This window comes from Rhinolophus sinicus, linkage group LG04 (genome assembly GCF_036562045.2).
Source record: "Rhinolophus sinicus isolate RSC01 linkage group LG04, ASM3656204v1, whole genome shotgun sequence".
Classification (NCBI taxonomy): Eukaryota; Metazoa; Chordata; class Mammalia; order Chiroptera; family Rhinolophidae; genus Rhinolophus; species Rhinolophus sinicus.
In genome coordinates this window covers 108209516-108230206 of record NC_133754.1, presented here as the reverse complement: position 1 = coordinate 108230206, position 20691 = coordinate 108209516, and the positions used below count along the sequence as shown (strand labels likewise).

At 40.6% G+C, this 20691-nt stretch overlaps 1 protein-coding gene across 3 annotated transcripts in view; it reads right to left on the bottom strand.

Moving 5' to 3' along the window:
• The window catches only part of SPTLC1 (serine palmitoyltransferase long chain base subunit 1), a 59699-nt gene that overhangs the window by 22135 nt on the left and 16873 nt on the right, over positions 1-20691 (bottom strand). For all 3 annotated transcript variants that reach the window (XM_019713878.2, XM_019713879.2, XM_074330189.1), the window contains 3 exons: positions 8943-9075; positions 6504-6633; positions 2494-2583 (listed from right to left, as the gene is read on the bottom strand). In XM_019713878.2, the coding sequence (XP_019569437.1) occupies positions 2494-2583; positions 6504-6633; positions 8943-9075 (353 nt within the window). The remainder of the gene's footprint in view (positions 1-2493; positions 2584-6503; positions 6634-8942; positions 9076-20691) is intronic.

Here is a 20691-nt window from a genome sequence, read left to right as displayed (position 1 = left end):
GAAGAAAACCTAAGGGTATATGTTTATGTCCCTGGATTTGGCAACAGATTTCTTAGATATGACACTAAACAACAGTACAATCAGCAACAAAAAGTTAAACTGGATTTTATCAAAATTAAAAAACTTTTGTACATCAAAAGACACTACCAAGGAAATGAAGAGAAACTAGAATGGGAGAAAATACTTGCACATCATATATCTAATAAGGATCTAGTGTCCAGAATGTATGAAGAGCTCTTGTAACTTAACAAAAAGACAAACAACCCAATTTAAAAATGGGCAAAGGACTTCTATAAACATTTCTCCAAAGAAAATATATAAATGGCCAACATACACAAGAGGATCAATATCATTAGTGATTTGGGAAATGCACATCAAAACCACATACTTCACACTTACTAGGAGGGAACAATTTAAAACATCAATTAAGTGTTGGTGAGGGTGTGGAAAGTAGAACCCTCCTCCAATTGCTGTGGGAATGTAAAATGGTGCAGCCTCTGTGGAGAACAGTGTGGTGAAGGTTCCTCAGTAAGTTAAATGTAAAACTACCATACGATCCAGCAATTACACTGCGAGGTATATACATAAAAGAATTGAAAACGGATTCAAACAAATACACTGTTCCCAACAGCCAACGGTGGCAGGAAGCCAAATATTAATCAACAGATAAACAAAATGCAGTAGATCCACAAAATGGAATATTACTTAGCATTAAAAAGGATGAAGTACTGGTACATACTACAGATTGGATGAACTATGAAAACATTATGCTAAAGGAATGAATCCAGACACAAAAAGCCATGTTTTACAATGGTGCCCCTTAGCCCCTCCTTAGTTCACATTCCGTGGTTTCAGTTACCCACAGTCAATTGCAGTCCAAAAATATTAACTGGGAAATTCCAGAAATAAACAGTTCATAAGTTTTAAACTGTGCCTTCTGAGTAGTGTGATAAAATCTTGCACCATCCCACTCCATCCTGTCCAGTACATAAATCATCCTTTGTCCAGCATTTCCATGTGACATACGGTGAGTTAGTAGCCATCTTGTTATCAAATTGACTGTAATACAGGGCATATGCTCAAGTTACCCTTACTCTACCTAATAATGGCCCCAAAGTGCAACAGTGATGCTGGCCATTCAGTTGTGCCAAAGAGAACTGTAAAGTGCTTCCTTTAAGTGAAAAGGTGAAAGTTCTCAACTTACTAAGGGAAGAAACCCCATATGCTGAGGGTGCTAAGATCTATGGTAAGAACGAATCTACTATCTGTGAAATTGTGAAGGAGGAAAAAGAAATTTGTGCCAGCTTTGCTGTGGCACCTCCAACTACAAATGTTACGGCCACAGTGCATGATAAGTGCTTAGTTAAGATGGAAAAGACGCTAATTTGGGGGTGGAAGACATGAGCAGAAAACATGTTCCAACTGACGATAACGTGCTGCACCAGAAGGCACTGAGCCTCTACGCAGGCTCCAGCAAGGGATCCCCTGAAATGAGTGACCACGTTCACATAACTTATTACAGTATATTGTTACAATGTCCTATTGTGTTGTTAGTTCTTAGTCTCTTAGTTGCTAGTCTCTTACAGTGTTTAATTTATAAATGACTCCTTCTCATAGGTATGTGTGTGTAGAAGAAAACGGACACAGGGTTCAGCATTATCTGCAGTCCCAGGCACCCACTGGGGGTCTTGGAACGCACCCCCTGTGCAGAAGGGGACTACAGTATGTGATTCCATTTACGGGAACATCCAGAATAGGTAAATCCATAGACAGGAAGCAGATTGTGGTTGCTTGGGGCTCAGGGAGAGGAGAAACGGGGAGTGGCTGCTTAATGGGTGCAAGGTCTGCTTTGGGAGTGATGAAAAGGTTTTAGAACTAGATAGTTGATGGTTATACAACACTTGCATGTACTAATGACACTGATCTGTATACTTCAGAATAGCTAATTTTATGTCATGTGAATTTCACCTTAAAAAAAAAACCTCTAGTCATGGTTTCTAAAAACAGTACATAGCTTTCCCTGTGAAAAAGCTGAGTACAAAATACATATTGTATAATTTTATTTATATGAAATTCTACAAAAGGCAAAAGTATAAGAACAGAAAGTAGATCAATGGTGGCCTTGGGCCAGGTCTGCGGGTACTGACTACAAAGAGGCACGAGGGAATGTTTTGGAGTGATACACATGTTCTGTATCTTGACTATGGTGGTGGTGATAGGGGTGTATACATCTGTCAAAACTTATCAAACTGTACACTTGAAGTGTATTTTATTATACAACAAAGTTGGTTTTAAAAAGCTGAGTCTTGATTACTCTTTAAAGGCCAGAGATGGCATTTAATGTTAATCGACTTCCCGAGCATGATCAGAATGTGCTTATGATACCTATTAAGCAGAGCAATACAGATGCCATGCATTAAAAGTGGCCATAAACAAGAGGCGAACTGCCAAACAGTCCGAATACTAAAATAATGAGCAATCATGGTTGCTTACCAATTCTGGAAGAGGACAAATAGTTCCAGTATTCATGTACAATCCTTCGGCTACAATGAAACGTCGAGTTACACGAGCCTTGCGAGGATTCTTTAAATAAAAAAACGCAGACATTTTAAATTTCAGTAACTCCAAACACATAATCTGTTACATGCTTCCTAGCACTTTTCCCTTATAAGATTTATTCATCAAAATAAGTAAATAAATATATTAGAATAGTTGTGATCAATTTCAATCCCAGGTTTGAGATGCTGTTATTACGAGATAAAGAATAGTGCTTTTGGGGCCGGCCCAGTGGCCCAGGTGGTTGGAGCGCTGTGCTTCTAATGCCAAGGTCTCTGGCTCGATTCCCACATGGACCAGTGACCTGCGCCCTCTACAGCTAAAATAGTGAACAACAGCTCTCCCTGGAGCTGGGCTGCTGCGGGCTGCTATGCTGCCGTGGGCTACCGTGTGCCTCCATGAGTGGCCAATGGCCAACGTGAGTGGCCATCTGCCGTGTGCTGCCATGAGCGGCCAGCAGCTGGTGTGAGCTGCTATGAGCGGCCAACCGACGACTGACTGCCTCAGCAAGGCTTGTAATACCAGCATGGGCCAGGGAGCTGTGTCCTACACAACTAGACTGAAAAACAACGGATTGAACCGGAGTGGGGGTGGGGGAGGAGGAAGAGGGAGGGAATAAAAAAGAACAGTGCTTTCTTCCTTCAGGCATTTTTCAGTTCATACAATTAACTAAATAGGTAAACACACACACACACACACACACACACACACACACACACGATTTAGGCACTGAGAATATTATAACACAAGAAAACCTCTCAAGCCCAGAATGATGGGGAAGAGGCCCAGGGAACTTTCTGGGGGAGGTGGGAATGTTTGCTATCATGACAGGGGCCATGATACCATATGGCTAGGATTGTGCATTTCGGTGTCTATAAATTTTACCTCAAATAAAAAGAACTGTAACAAGGATGTCAGTCATCATCATAGAGACACAGTAGGGAGTCATGTGGAAGTTCAGATGATACAAGAATGGCAGAACGCTGACAACAAAGCTGGGAGAAGAGTAAGGGGGTTTCATCACACTACTGTGTTTCCTTTGAATGCGCCCACAATTTTCCATAATAAAAGGTTAAAAAACAGACAAACCCTGCTTTCCCTCACCTACCAAAAAACAGATGAAAGCCTTTACCTTCCTTACTTCTCACTACTGGCTCTAGTAAAGCTCAACTATGACCTCATCCGGTGATGTTCGAAGCCAGTGGGTTGGAGGCTTTTTCAGACAACATATACCTTCCCACACCCCATGGCTGGCAAGCTGCTAATAGACCATCACACTGTTCAATACTGAGATCCACAGACCTTGCCAGGACCTCCCTACTCACAGGTTTATTGCCTCTAAACGTCTGTCTGATGGACAACTAGAAACTCCAATATCAAAGCTATGCTTTAATGGATATTTTTGAATCCACAGCTGGACCGAACAGAAAGATGTCTGCTGAAGTACCCGAAAGGATCAATCCATCATGGAGTGTGCATGATGGAGTGGGTCATCCCCACTCTCTCATTAACACAAACCCAAAGACCGTGGACCTGCTGGCGGTCCTGGATGAGGACATGGGGCATCCTGCTTCTCCCTGCCTATCAAAAATGAGGTATTTTTCTTAGGATTTAAAAATAGTCAATGTAGAAATCTTGGGAAATGGAAAAGCACAACAAAGAATTTAACAAATTAGCTTGTTACAACACACATCGATAACTTTTGTCTTGTAAATACATACCTTTATAAATTACTTTGTTCAAATTAGGATTTTACTGTAATAGTTTTAGGAACTGAGTTTTAAAAACATTATGAGCATTTTCATATTATTTAAAACATGATTTTAAGGGAATATAATATTCCACCTTGAGAGTATACCATAAATTAAGAATTCTCCCAGTGTTGGATTTAGGTTGTTTCCCTCCTTTTGCTTTTTTACATCATATTGTGAATATCCTTCAATCTTTGACACCTTTTCTAATTATCTCCTAAAGACAGCACCTCAAGATACAGGTCTGAAGGGTACAGATTATTTAAGAATCCTGAAATATATTTGCCCACTTACTCGTTAGAAAGGCTGTCATTTGAAGCTCTTCCCAGAATTACAGGGGGGCCCTCTGTCTCATCACAGACACCAGTGTTGGCACTGATTATTACTATTAAAAAATGCTCCCTAATCAGATAGGCAACAACTCCTAGCCTAAATTTCTCTAATTATTAGTGAGGCCAGACTATTTTTCACTTGCTTACAGTTATGTGTAATTTTTCTATAAAATGCTTTTTTTTTTTTATCTACCAGCTTTTAATATTTTATTTTTATATGAATTAATATGGGACAAGAGAACCCTGTAGGAAAAAGAATGAAAAACATCTTGGGAAATCAACAAAAAAAATTTTGATCCAAACCTGGAATAAACTGCAATATTTTAATTTACTTTCAAAGGAAAGAGAAGCATCTAAGTAGAAAATATCATAAAATTTAATATTTATATTTTTGTGAAGTGAAAAAGAATTATTTTTAAAAACAAAAATGTAAAGTAATTTAGAGAGCCTATTATTGGCAGGAAAATGTTGTATAAATTAATTAGTAAAATGGAAGAAACTATAAAACGGAAATACATTTCAAGATAATTTCATTTCTTGTTGATATTCATAAAAATAGTTCCACGTATTATAAGTCCAGTAAAACACACACACATGCACACACACACACACACACACACACAAGAAACTTGAATATAATGTTTTCCAAATTTGTACAATACTAACTTGGCAAAATAAACTCTACAGCATACTGGCCACTGGTCCCACTTCCCAAGGCAGTGTTCTTCAATCTGGTAGCATTCTATTACTAAATCAGAATAAGGGACATCTTTTTACAATTTGTAGAAAGCAAGTCATCAGTGGAATGGTCTCAATTTGAACATTTTCCGTATAGATTTTCCTAAATTGTGTAACTATGAAACACTGGCCTATAGCACATCTAGCATAAAATAGCAAGAGTCTAAGTATAGTCATTAGAGATAGAAAGTCATCATGGAACGTATATATTCATTAAATGCTGCTCTTAGGCTGTCATGTAAACAAAGATGACAGAATCCCAAAGGGATAATGCAAATATCTGGAAAAATGGAAATGAACACAAATTTGGGAATCTGATGAGCATTTTATCTGTTACTCTAGCAACGAATGAGCTGTCCTGGAGAAGTGTACTTGAAAGGGATGCAAAGGCTGTGTGAGCAGGCTCTGTGTACCATCCACACAATGCTTCCTGCCTCAGAACCACGGACCAGACAACCTTTCTCATCCATGTCAACAGAAGGAAATAAACGCGAATTCTAACAGTCATGCCTCTGAACATCTCTGCTACACTCAAACCGAACACAGGGGAGCGAGTTCCATCCCTCCATTCCCCAAGGGGAGGAAAAAGTGTCAATAGGCTGCAAGGCGGCAGGAATCCACATTTGGGCATTTGTTTCTCACAGGCAGCAGCTGCTCAGAACTCCGGCATGAAGGTGGGGTGGGCAGAAAGATCACCTTGCTCATAAATTCATAAATTAAGACCTGCTGCCTGCTATTGTTTCTCCCATGTAATTGATACACGACTTATTCTGATATGAACGAACCTATTTTGAATCTCATTAATGCCCTAATGAGTTCGGGCGCTGTTTCTGTACAGCTGCAAGTGTACCCCCCGACCCCCAACAAACTGCACGGTGCTTCTGTCCCTTTCACAAAGCTGCCCGGATTACCTCCCCCAAATTTGCCATACGTAATTATGGCAGTGACGAGACAATTACCATCAAACTTGGCTCTGTAACATGAAGTTCATTTAATAAGCAGGAACGCCCTTAATATCCAAATGTGATCCGCAGGCAACTGTTCATGACAAATTGCCATTTCATATATAATTTAGCTGGTTAGAAAGTATAAAAGAACTGCCTCATTTTCTTCAAAAGACTCATACCTTTTGATCTTCGATCTCTTGTTCTTTCAGCAGTCGCTCCAGGTCAGCCATATCGTTATGCTTAAATAACTTAATGTCACTACGTGATGCCTGTAATCCTTTCTGAATAGCAAAGCAGGCTGCTCTATCTCTGCAAGGAAGAGAGACCCACCAGAGTGGGGTGTAAAGGGTCTTGTCAACATTTTAGAAAAGCAATGCTTGCTTTCGTAGGTTGATCAACACCCATCAGTTAACATGAACACAGCAAATAAACAAAACACGTCTGAACAGTTACACATCACTGTCTGCGTTTCAGTCTGCAAGCTCTTTTCACAAACGACCACACTGATTCTATTCCAAGAAGCACTCTTGCCACTTTTCCGCCTCAGAAGTCAGCCTGCACCTAATATGGGAGGCGCCTGTTTGCTCACAGCAATTTTCTCTGAGAAATACACAATTACTGTGCATTGCACCATCAGTGGCCTCTGACTTGACTGCCACACTCTTCTGCCGTCACTTTGCCATGAGAAGCAATGCTGGATCACTGACTCTATCTACAGAACCCAGGGGACAACGGTGTGGGTCTTGCAGATTAAACTTCCGTAAGATCTTCTGAATTGGGTTAATTTGGAGGAAATGTATTTTAAAATAAAGTCGTATTAATAAAAATACACGCAGACTTCTACTTCTGGGAAAATGGTAAGAAGACTCTGAAAGGAGAGAAAAGGTAGACCAGCTAGGGACCTGAGAAATGACATGAAATGAGTTCCTTGGGTTTTCCTGAGTTGCAGCTGATGAAACAGGCCACCTGGAAATGCCACGGCACAGACAAAGTGGCTCTAACAGAAGCCTGTGTTCTGCAGCCAGAGGGACCGACAGCAGAGGGGGCAGCCCAGCAGGCAGTAATGCCTCTACTGTAGCGTCACCACAGAAAAACCTGGGCCCACCCCCTCCACACCTGCAAAGGCTGGGGGAAAGGACCTACACTCTGAGCCTTGTGAGTCTACAGCAGGGCACCCCAATACCCCACGATGGGAACAATGGCCACAGTGTCCTGCAATCCCCAGGCAGAGCTGTGTGCGTGAGCGTGCTGCACTAGCAGGAGTTCCAATCGTGGGACGAGCGGCAGGAGGCTGCAGGGACTGAGGTGAGCCCACTCTGAAGTCCACTCCCTCACTCGGACCCCTCTTTTGAGCTCCAGCCTCCATTCATTCATTTACTGAACCGGTATTTACTGACCACTATTAAATGGCAAATGCACCCTAGGCAATTAAGCTAGTACAGAGTGGTGAAAGTCCTAGAAAAGAGGAGTCCAGTGAGTCTGAGCCAAGATGAGCAGAGCTGAGGGTGTGTCGGCGCACATGTGCACATGCGTGCATGAGGACGGTCTGAGAAGCGGGGCCTCGCAGAAGGCGGCCTTGACCTGGCCTGAGAGGCTGGGGAGGCTTTCCTGCGCAGGGTGAGCAGCACGAGCAGGAATTAAGCAGGAGATGAGACAAGGAACAATATTCCAGGAAAAGGGATGAGCATGTGCCAAGTCTCTCAAGTGAGAGGAAACCGGCGTGTAAGGCTGGACAGGCTACAGCATGACCACCTGAGGGAAAATAGTGAAAAACAGGCCTGAAAAGGTAGTTCAGAACACACAACAGCATCCTAAATACTTGGATCCTTATTTTAGAACAATGGAAACTAAAATGGAGTGTGCCAATCAGATTTGAATTTTTTAGAAAGATTATTCTGGCTATGGTGTTAAAAAGGAAAAGGAAGCAAAAGTAAAATTATTTTTTAAAATAAAAAGTAGATTTGTTTTTAAAATTAAGAGAGTCATTTAATAGTCTACTCAAACGATGACAGAGGCTTGGGTGAGAGGCAGGTGCCTCTGACAGGTGTGACCAGCTGTCTGGTCTGCGCCAGCCGCGCCCCACTCCTCTGCTCTTCCCGGCCACGGCCGAGGCAATGCCACCCACGCAGTGCACACACACCGAAGGGTGCAGATTTATTCATGGGAAGTCAGGGAGGCCCAGACTCACGGCTTCCATGCTCCTAACACGCCATGAAGCGAGACCAGCAGAGACCAGGAGTTGGGGTGGGGTGCTGACAAGTGGGGTGACTGACAGGTAGTGTGAGTGAGCTGTGCCCACGGACTCAGAAGAACCCCACACGGTCACACAGCTGCGTAGGCAGGCAGATGGTTGGCCTCATCCTGGGTAAGTCTGGCCTTCTTGATATCAATAAACTCATCATAATGGAAGATAACTGAGTACTGACACCTTTAGGCATTCTTCTAGTGATGGTCCCAAAAATTCTGCACAATTAGTTGGCTGGGGTGACTATGCATTTCTTTAAAAACAAAAAGTCAGTAATAGTTGAGGCAGATAACCTCCACCAAAGGAGTTCTCCAGAAGGGTCAATATTAGTCCCAAAGGATTTTGATTAGAAAGGTAGGTGAAGGTGACTTACACAAACACGATGTCCCCTCTCTTAGAGTACGCAGGAATGGCACTGGCGATGGTGGCAAAGCCGTACGAGTAGATAATGGCTTCTTCCGTCTTCATAAATTTTGCCAGGCGGTCCTCCAAGTCCAAGTGCACATCTATTTCAATAGTAAAAAGGTCAATGGTTAAACTGCCTTAGAATTCTTTTTCTCCAACTCAAGAATAGAGAAAATCAGCAGTTTAGTTATTAGTACTGTCGCCTTATAGCCAAAATGTAATTGATTCTAAGTTATAAATGATGTAAGATCTATTCAGATAATGCTGGGCCAATACTGCTTCTAAAATCTGAGGACTGAATCGGCTACTCATCTGTACACACAACGGGTCCGACTGGGCAGCTCCGAACCGGGTTCGCTCTGCTGTTACTCCAGCCTGAGAACCCAAGGCCCAGGGCCTTCCCTGCTTTAGAGGCCCTCACCCACAACACCACTTTCCCAATGTTCAACATTAATGAGTAATACCTTTTTGCATTTTACAGAAGGTGCAAAACCGGGTACTAAGACAACTGTCAACCAGCTTTTAACAGGAAAAGAAGGAAGAAAAAAGCAAAGTCGGTCATTTCAACAGAACTGCAGAGACTCTGCATGAAGACAGTAACACTGAGCAGAGCTGGTGCCCCTGACACCCGGTGTCAGTCCTGAGGTGCAGCACCTGCCATCACACCGCAGGACTGAGTTGCCATCTACATTCCTTTGGAAGTGTACCAGGGAACTCAAACTTAGAGTACAAAGGGAAATGTGGTCCTCTCTTAGAGGCACTTGAAGAAGAAGGCTGACGTATTGCCTTGTAAGACACTAACCAGTTTTATGCCAAACTAGCAACCTTATTCTGATATTCCTGGGCATTTTTTAAATTGCCTACCAATAGTTCCTCAAAATGCCTTTTTAAAACAACTTTATCACCTATCGGTATCTTCATTAATTAATGAGTTGAATAAATTCATTGTATATTTGCATGAGTCAGTTAAGTTACAAAAATTGTATTTTACCACTGCACATGAGATAAAAGAATGTTGATGCAATCATAGGAGTAAGTTGTAATGATTAAATTGGTATTTTTTTCTTATATCCTGGTGCCTTATACTGTCTCACCTCCCCAGGCTGAGCCAGAGGCCGCATGCCCTGGGATGGAGGAAGCAGCAAGGTCTAGAATCCACAGTGCACTGACTAGCTTTAAACTAGCTTTGAAAACTTCAAAGTGGTCTTAAAATGAAGCATTATCCAGGAGAGCAAAAGATTTTTAAACTTTAGCTCCATTAACTATAGCAGGACCCAGGCCCGGAGAAGCAGATCAGAGTTTTACCACATGCCCAGAGCACGGAGAACTCAGAGTTGGTGTGGAAGGATACGGACAGGACCCCGCCGGCCTGGGAGCTTCATGGGAGAAAGGAGGAAGGTCGCGGTTCCTAAAGGCAGACTTCAGCTCGTGGAAGGGGGAGCTGCGGCACCCCCCGAGGGGAACTTGGCAGTCTGGGTAGTGGCAGGGGCCCCATATACCCCTTGATGGGGGCAGGGAGGGCTGATGGGTGACAGAGCCCGTGGCCCAGTTTCCAGGCCCCGTGGGGGGAGGCATCACTCCAGAACACCGGCCAATCCCTCGCTCTCAGAACCAGCCTTCCCTCCAGGAGCCCCGGCACCAGCACTTCACTCCAGACCAGGGGAAGGCAGGGGCCTGTGCCCCCACTCCAGAGGGACACGTGTGCCCCCGCACCCTCAGAGGCCTTCTTGGTGAGAAGGCAGAGAGGGACAAGGCCTGAGGAACTGAGACACAGAGGAGATGACTGAACCCAGCTGGGTACACAGCTCGACTGTGAGTGGTCGAAACTGCAATGGACATGGCTGCCTGTCAAGGGTAAGGCTTTCACCGCCGTCCGGGGACAAGTGAGTAAGGTCAGTTTAGCTACGGGAAATAAAGAAACAACAACTTTATTTGAACAAAATGTCTAAGCTCTGTAAACCCACTCACTGATTTTTGAGGCAAGATAATCTATTGTGATGCTTTTTAAGTATTAAAAGGCAAATTAAGAATTACAAAAGCTGCAACTTCACTAAGGACTATATTTTAAAAAATAGTCAGATAAGGGGGATCCAATAATCTTGTCAGTTAATTCACTTGTTAAGCACTTAATGAACAGCATATCAAGACAGAAACTATGATAAGCACTGGATCAGGGAGAAATACAGGGTTTCTGCCACTTGACAAGGGACACAGCTAAGAGGCATCCAGCAACTGTCACCGGAGAACTCCAGGCCAGAGACAGGTACGAGGTGAGGTTGTGCCCTCAACCAAATAGCCTCAAATATTTGGGTCCTTCCACACTCAGAGCCACACACATCCACAGTGATTTTTGATTAACGACAGAGAACACTCGAAGGTGAACCAAACGCAAGGGTGGGAACTGGCTACTGAGTAGGAGGAGAAGACACGCATTGTCGACACTAACCCCCAACTGAGTGGGAGGAGAAGACACAAATTGTCAAAACTAACCTTCAACTGAGTAAGAGAAGACACATGTTGTCTACACTGATCCCCAACTGAGTAAGAAGAGAAGACAGGTATTGTCTACACTAATCCCCAATGATTAGGGGGAGAAGACACACTTTGTGTACACTAACCCCCAAATGAGTAAAAGGAGAAGACATATATTGTCTACGCTAACCCCCGAGGAGTAAGAGAAGACACGCATTGTCTACACTAACTCCCAACGGAGTAGGAAAAGACAAATCGTTTATACTAACCCCCAATGAGTAGGAGAAGACATATATTGTCTACACTCATGCCCAATGAGTAGAAGACATGTATCGTCTACACTAAACCCCAACTAAGTAGGAGAAGACACAAATTGTCTACACTAACGCGAGTAGAAGACACATTGTCTACACTAACCCACAATGAGTAGAAGACATGCATTGTCTATACTAACCCCCAACTGAGGAGGGGAAGACATGTATTGTCTACACTAATCCCAACTGGACTGCAAGACAGATACAGAGAGGAATTTGAAAACTAAGGAGCAATATCCAGAAACTGAAGCCTGTTTTATAGATTTCTTATAGAATGTACAGAGTTGTGAAAATGAACTACTTGTCCCATTCCAATCAAGTAATGGTAAAAAAAATTAAGCATATTTCTTCCCATTTCTAAGTTAAAATACATATACACCACATAGTCTATTATAGAAAAAACACATGAAAAGCATTTGATTTCCACTACTAATCAGTTATAGTCATTTTATCAACATTAAATGGAAACAACCAGTGTCCTTTGATAGATGACTGGATAAAGAAGATGTGGTACATATACACAATGGAATATTACTTGGCTGTATGTAAAGATGAAATGTTGCCACTTGTGACAACATGGATGGATCCTGAGATTATTACGGTAAGCAAAATAAGTCAGAAAGAAAACGTCGAGAACCATGATTTCAATCTTATGTAGAATATAAAACTGAAAGCAACAGACGAAAAGGACAAACAAACAAACAAACAAAAACTCATAGACAAAGATAATAGTTTAGTGATTACCAGAGGGTAAGGGGGAGAGAGGTGGTAGGAGAGGATAAAAGGGGTCAAATATATGGTGACGGAAGGAGAACTGACTCGGGATGGTAAACACACAATGTGATTTACAGATGATGTATTAAAGAACTGTACACTTGCAGATGTCATCAAAATGGCGGCGTGAGGTGAGCCTCTGTAAAACTCCCCCAGAATTTACAAAGAATCGAACAACAATAACTCCACAAAGGACTCCCTGCACAGCAGACAGGCAAGACGAAGAGGCCCACTACTAACTTCACCTAAAGGTGGGTGAATCGCGCAAGGAAGAGGGAAGGGAGAAGTACAGAGATGGAGCGGCGCGGGCGCAGGACACCGGACGCAGACCTAGTTCAGTGCTCCGAGCTCGAGGCTTCCCGGAACTACCACAGCTGTGGGAGAGGGAAGAACTCGGACTGCTAGGGCTCCGCTTATGGCCCACCGGGCTGAGGGGGCAGCATATAACACGGCTGAACCCAAAGCTCATGACAGAGACCTTGGAGCAAAGACTGAGGGAAGAAGGCTGAAAACGGTGGTTTAAGCCCTCACTGCCGAGCAGAGAACGGAAGCCTTAGGGACTGAGACTAGCCGCCCTCTCCCTACCCTCCCAGAGCTCGCCCCGCCCCCAGCTGCCCAGTGCTAGAAGCGACACAGTAGCAGTGTTAGGTCAAAAGACCAAATATTTGCAGTTCTGAGAACTGTGGTCCACAGACATGGACTCGCAGCCCAACTAGTTCTGGCAAAGGGAAGGGAGCTGAAAGCAGGACTGGCTGTGATAGTGGTCGCCACCATTGCTCTGGGCCACTTCTCACAACTCACCCTGCCCCTGTCACCACTTATCTGGGTGGATACCTGCAGGAGTAAGCAGAACTGCTGAAACATAGGGGCTCTGAATCTGGTGCAGGAAGAGCTTTGGAACTTCAAAAGCTCTCCGCATACCCACTGCGACACTGAGCCCTGTGACCCAGGTGAACTATTAACAGAGGAGAAGCCCGTCTCCCACGGAATCCCCCCATTGTGTGAGAAACTGGAATAGTGCAGAGAAAACATAGCATTACCATGTGACAGAGGAAAAAAAAGGCTGCAGTCGGAGAGAAAATAAAACATTCTACCAACAAGTACTGGCAAATAAAAAAAGACTTCCTCCTACCAACCTGTTGCAGAAGCGACTCCTGAAGATGTCTAGGAAGAGAAATAATAAATCAGTAATTGCCATGTATAACCAAGGCAACAAGACAGCTCAGAAAGAAAGTGAAAAGTCTCCAGAAAAGGAACTTAAAGATAGGGAAATATGTGACTTAAATGACAGAGAATTCAAGATTGCAGTTCTGAAAAAACTCAACGAGATGCAAGAAAACACAGAAAAGCAGTTTAATGAACTCAGAAACACAATCAAAGAACAACATGAGCATTTTACGAAAGAGATTGAAATTTTAAAAAAGAACCAAATAGAATTTCTGGAGATTAAGAACTCAATAGAAGAAATTAAGAATGAAATAACCAGCTTAGGTAGTAGAGTTGACCAGATGGAGGAAAGAATCAGTGACATCGAAGATAGAAACCTGGAAATGACACAGATGGAAGAAGAAAGAGACTTGAGACTTAAAAGAAATGAAAGAACTCTACAAGAACTTTCTGACTCCATCAGAAAGAGCAATATAAGAATAATGGGCATACCAGAAGGAGAAGAAAGAGAGAAGGAACAGAGAATATATACAAACAAATAGTCAATGAGAACTTCCCAAACTTGTGGACAGAACTGGATCCTCGAATCCAAGACGCAAATAGAACACCTAATTACCTCAATCCCAACAGGCCTTCTCCAAGGCACATTGTACTGAAGCTGTTTAAAATCAATGACAAACAAAGAATCCTCAAGGCAGCCAGTGAAAAGAAGACAGTAACCTACAAAGGAAAGCCAATTAGATTATCATCAGATTTTCCGGCAGATACTCTACAAACCAGGAGGGAGTGGAACCAAATATTCAAACTATTGAAAGAGAGAAATTGTGGGCCAAGAATAATATATCCAGCAAAGATATCCTTTAGATATGAAGGAGGAATAGAGACCTTTCCAGACATACAGAAGCTGAGGGAATTTTGTAATACACGACCTGCACTACAAGAAATACTAAAGGAGGCTATTCAACCACCATCAACAGGGACAATTTGTGGACACCAAAACATAAAAAGGGGGAGAGTAAAGGCCTGAATCGGAGTATGGGAATGGAGAAAGTAAGTGTGCTGAAGAAAATGGAATACTCTAAATATCAAACTTTCTTTTACATAAACTTAAGGGTAACCATTCAAAAAAAATCCAGAACTGAAATATATACTGTAATAAAAGAAGAAACAGAGGGAAACATCATATAATACCACCACACAGAAATAATAGAAAACAACAAAAAGGCAAAGAAACAATGGAGACACAGCCTTACCAGAAAAATAAAGATAGAATGACAGGAAATCCTCACATATCAATAATCACCCTAAATGTAAATGGACTGAACTCACCAATAAAAAGGCACAGAGTAGCAGATTGGATCAAAAAACTAAACCCAACCATATGCTGTCTCCAAGAGACACATCTCAGCTACAAGGACAAGCACAGACTCAAAGTGAAAGGGTGGAAATTGACACTCAAAGCAAATGGTACCCAGAGAAAATCAGGTGTAGCCATAATGATATCAGATGAAACAGACTTCAGGGTGAAAAAGATAACAAGAGACAAAGATGGACATTTCATAACGGTAAAGGGGACTACATAACAAGAAGACATAACAGTCATCAATATTTATGCCCCCAATCAGGGAGCACCGAAATATACCAAGCAACTACTAACAGAAGTAAAGGGAGAAATTGACAAAAACACAATTATACTAGGGGACTTAAATACATCATTGACAGCTATGGATAGATCATCCAAATAGAAAATAAATAACGAAATAGTAGCCCTAAATGACACATTAGATAAAATGGACATGATTGACATTTATAGAGCATTTCATCCTAAAACATCAGACTATACATTCTTTTCTAGTGTACCTGGAACATTCTCAAGGATAGACCATATATTGGCACACAAAATCAGCCTCAGCAAATTTAAGAAGACTGAAATCATACCAACCATATTCTCAGATTACAAGGCTTTGAAATTGGATATCAACGCAAAAACAAAGCAGGAAAAAATACAAATACATGGAGATTAAACAACATACTTTTAAACAACGACTGTGTCAAAGAAAAAATTAGAGATCAAAAGATACATAGAAACAAATGACAATGAAAATACATCCTAACAAAATTTTGGGGATGCAGCAAAAGCAGTTTTAAGAGGGAAATTTATATCTTTACAGGCCTATCTCAAGAAATAAGAAAAATCCCAAAAAAACAACCTCATGTTACACCTTAAAGAACTAGAAAAAGAAGAACAAATGAAACCCAAGGTCAGCAGAAGAAAGGAAATAACAAAAGGCAGAGCGGAACTAAATGAAATAGAAAACAAAAAGACAATAGAAAAAATTAATGTGAAGAAGAGTTGATTCTTTGAAAAGATTAACAAAATTGACAAACCCTTGGCTAGATTCACTAAGATAATAAGAGAAAAGACACTAATTAACAAAATCAGAAATGAAAAAGGGGATTTATCTCAGACACCACAGAAATACAAAGGATCATCCAAGAATACTATGAAGGACTATATGCCACCAAATTCAATAACCTAGAAGAAATGGACAAATTCTTAGAAACATACAGCCTTCCAAAGCTGAACCATGAAGAACTGGAAAATCTAAACAGACCGATCACCAGTAACGAAATTGAATCAGTTATCCAAAACCTTCCGAAAAGCAAAGTCCGGGACCAGATGGCTTCACTAGTGAATTCTACCAAACCTTTAAAGAGGATCTAATACCAATCCTGCTCAAACTCTTCCAAAAAATTGAAGAAGAGACAGTACTCCCTAACTCATTTTATGAGGCCAACATTACCCTGATACCAAAACCTGGTAAGGACAGCACAAAAAACAAAAACTACAGACCAATATCTCTGATGAATACCGATGCAAAAATCCTAAATAAAATTCTAGCAAATCGAATACAACAATGCATTAAAAAGATTATTCATCACGACCAATTCATCCCCGGGGCACAAGGACGGTTCAATATCCGCAAATCCATCAATGTGATACATCACATAAACAAAATAAAGGACAAAAATCATATGAGTATATCAATTGATGCAGAAAAAGCATTTGACAAGATACAACATCCATTTATGATTAAAACACTTAATAAAATAGGGATAGAAGGAAAATACCTTAAAGGCCATATATGACAAGCCCTCTGCTAATCTCATAATTAATGGTGAAAAACTGAAGCCCTTTGCTCTACGTTCAGGAACAGGACAGGGCTGTCCCCTATCACCTCTTCTTTTCAACATAGGGTTGGAAGTCCTTGCTAGAGCAATCAGGCAAGAGAAAGAAATAAAAGGCATCCAAATTGGGAATGAAGAAGTTAAACTGTCACTCTTTGCAGATGACATGATGCTATACATAGAAAACCCTAAAGATTCCACCAAAAAGCTATTAGAAACAATCAACGAATACAGTAAAGTTGCCGGCTACAAAATCAACGTAAAAAAGTCCACTGCATTCCAATATACTAACAATGAAATCTCAGAAAAAGAAATACAAAAAACAATTCCTTTTGCAATTGCAGCAAAAAGAATAAAATACCTAGGAATAAACTTAACCAAGGATGTGAAAGACCTATATGCTGAAAACTATAAGACATTTTTGAAAGAAATTGAAGAAGACACAAAGAAATGGAAAGACATTCCGTGCTCATGGATTGGAAGAATCAACATAGTTAAAATGGCCATATTACCCAAAGCAATATACAGATTTAATGCAATCCCCATCAAAATCCCAATGGCATTTTTTAAAGAAATAGAACAAAAAATCATCAGATTTGTTTGGAACCACAAAAGACCCCGAATAGCCAAAGCAATCTTAAGAAAAAAGAACAATACTGGAGGTATCACACTCCCTGACATTAGCTTGTACTACAGGGCTACAATAATCAAAACAGCATGGTATTGGCAGAAAAACAGACACATAGACCAATGGAATAGAATTGAGAACCCAGAAATAAAACCACATAAATATGGACAGATTATTTTTGACAAAGAAGCTAAAAACATACAATGGAGCAAAGACAGCATCTTCAATAAATGGTGCTGGGAGAATTGGATAACCACGTGCAAAACAATGAAACTGGACTGCTATCTGTCACCATGTACCAAAATTAATTCAAAATGGATCAAAGACTTAAGCATAAGACCTGACACAATAAACTGCATAGAAGAAAACATAGGTACTAAACTTTTGGACCTTGCGTTCAAAGAGCATTTTATGAATTTGACTCCAAAGGCAATGGAAGTAAAAGCTAAAATAAACGAATGGGACTATATGAAACTTAAAAGCTTCTGCCCAGCAAAAGAAACCAATGTACAAAATAAAGAGGCAACCAACTGAATGGGAGAAGATTTTTGCAAACAGTGCCTCCGATAAGAGGCTAATATCCAAAATATACAAGGAACTCATGCAACTCAACAACAACAACAAAAACCAAACAGCCCAATTGAAAAATGGGCAGAGGACCTGAAGAGACATTTCTCCACGAGGACATACAAATGGCAAATAGACATATGAAAAAATGCTCAACATCACTAATCATCAGAGAAATGCAAATAAAAACCACAATGAGATATCACCTCACCCCAGTCAGAATGGCTATCATCAACAAGACAAATAGTAACAAGTGTTGGAGAGGCTGTGGGGAAAAAGGAACCCTCATACACTGTTGGTGGGAATGCAGACTGGTGCAGCCATTATGGAAGGCAGTGTGGAGGTTCCTCAAAAAATTATGAATAGAATTACCATATGACCCAGCAATCACTCTCCTGGGTATCTACCAAAAAAATCTGAAAACATTTATCCATAAAGACACGTGTGCTCCAATGTTCATTGCAGCTTTGTTTACGGTGGCCAAGACATGGAAACAACCAAAATGTCCTTCGATAGATGAATGGATAAAGAAGTTGTGGTATATATGCACAACAGAATAGTATTTGGCAATAAAAAAAGATGAAATAGGACCATTTGTGACAACATGGATGGATCTTGAGATTATAATGCTAAGCGAAATAAGTCAGACAGAAAAAGCAGAGAACCATGTGATTTCACTGATATGTGGTATATAAACCAAAAACAACAAAAGAACAAAAACAAATGAGGAAGAAAAACTCATAGACACAGACAATAGTTTAGTGGTTACCAGAGGGTAAGGGGTGTGGGGGGAGGGAGATGAGGGTAAGGGGGATCAAATATATGGTGATGGAGAACTGACTCTGGGTGGTGAACACACAATGGGATTTATAGATGATGTAATACAGAATTGTACACCTGAAATCTATGTAATTTTACTAAGAATTGTCACCCCAATAAATTAAAAAAAAACCAAGCAAACAAGAATTGTACACTTGAAACCCATATAATTTTACTATTGTCACCCCAATAAATTTAATAAAAGTTAATTTAAAAAACATGCAGTCATGGTTCAGTTGATTGCTCTAAAAGAAAAAAATATTTAAAAATATACAAATAACTGTTTACTCTTGGCTTTAAAATAATAAAATGCCACTCTCTCTCACAATAAAATCCTGCCACTGATTGCTTTTTGATCTAGTTTAAGACTAAAGAGCCAAGCAGGCATTATATATGCAAAGCAGATCCTGGGCACCAGCAACAAACCACAGATAAATGAGATCTGTACGTACCATAAACAAAACAAATAAAGAAGTTTTTAACAAGAGCAACTATCAAAGTGCACTGGGACCCCATTAGCCTCAATGGAAAGGAAAGCTTCACAATCTGATAAAACCACTCGCTGAGTTCTAAAATATACATTAAAAGAATAAAATGAGACAGTGGAACAACTTCTGATAATATCGTTCTTAGGAAACGATCGTAAAAACTTTAGTTCTACCTGCCAGGCCTTTAGGGGGCAGCAAAACGTTTAGCCTAAGAAACTAGATGAATTTTTTGACTCAACTGTTGTTTGATTTTCGTTTTTTATGTTAATCATCTAAGATTATCTAGTATTGCCCTGTGAAATAAAAAGAATGCTTTAATAAACAAATGTACTTTTACAAGTGATTTACAGTCATTACCTGAAAAGTCGAAAAACACCTAAAAGAGGGAGTATTTTCATCTTTGAAAACAGATGCTGAATGTGACACTTCTAGGAAAAATAGACAAAAGGCAACCTTTTGGGGATCCAGGGAGAGACCCTAGGCCTCATGAATCCACAAGCAACTACAGGTAATACCCATATGACATGGCACTTCTACAACGTGGTTTCACTCTAACCCGGTTTGGGAATTAGAGAAATACCCAAACAACACGGAGCGTAAAAAGAACTTTTAAGAGTAAAAAACATCTCATTTGAAATTAGGGAAATCCCTGAATAACATGGAATGTAATAAAAGCTTTTAAGAGCAAAAGATATCTCACTTGAAATTTTTCATTTGAGCATAGATGTCGTTATCAGATTTGACCTCAGAATTTTAAAACTTATTAGAATTTTAAATCCATTTTGTTCGTGGAGTATTAAGTTCAGAGGACGAAGATATCTTGTCAAAAAGAAAACGCCCTCGGTAAATGGTGCTTAGTAGTGATGACGAAGAAAACATTATTTCATACATATTAATATGGTATACTTTTTGTGAAAATTGCTTTAATAAAGATATTTCTCTTAATTATAAAAATATAACAGGATGTTTCTTTAATTTTTGGAACCTAACCCCCTTTTCTGTACTAGTTTTTTGTTTCGTATAACACGAATTCACACAACATGGCATTTTTTAGGAACCTAACAACCGTATTATACGGGGGTTACCTGTACACACAAGAGGAAAGGTGTCCTCAAGTTTTTTCATAGTTCAGTGCAAAGGGCAAGTGTTCTCTAAATATTTAGGGTAAGTTAGTTGTATAGACATTTTAGAGAGTTAAAATTTAGCCTTATTGACCTCAAGTAGCTTCTCTGATCTTACCTAACACTGAAATTTCAGGGCAATTTAATATAACTAAGAAAATTTAAGTGATTACATCCA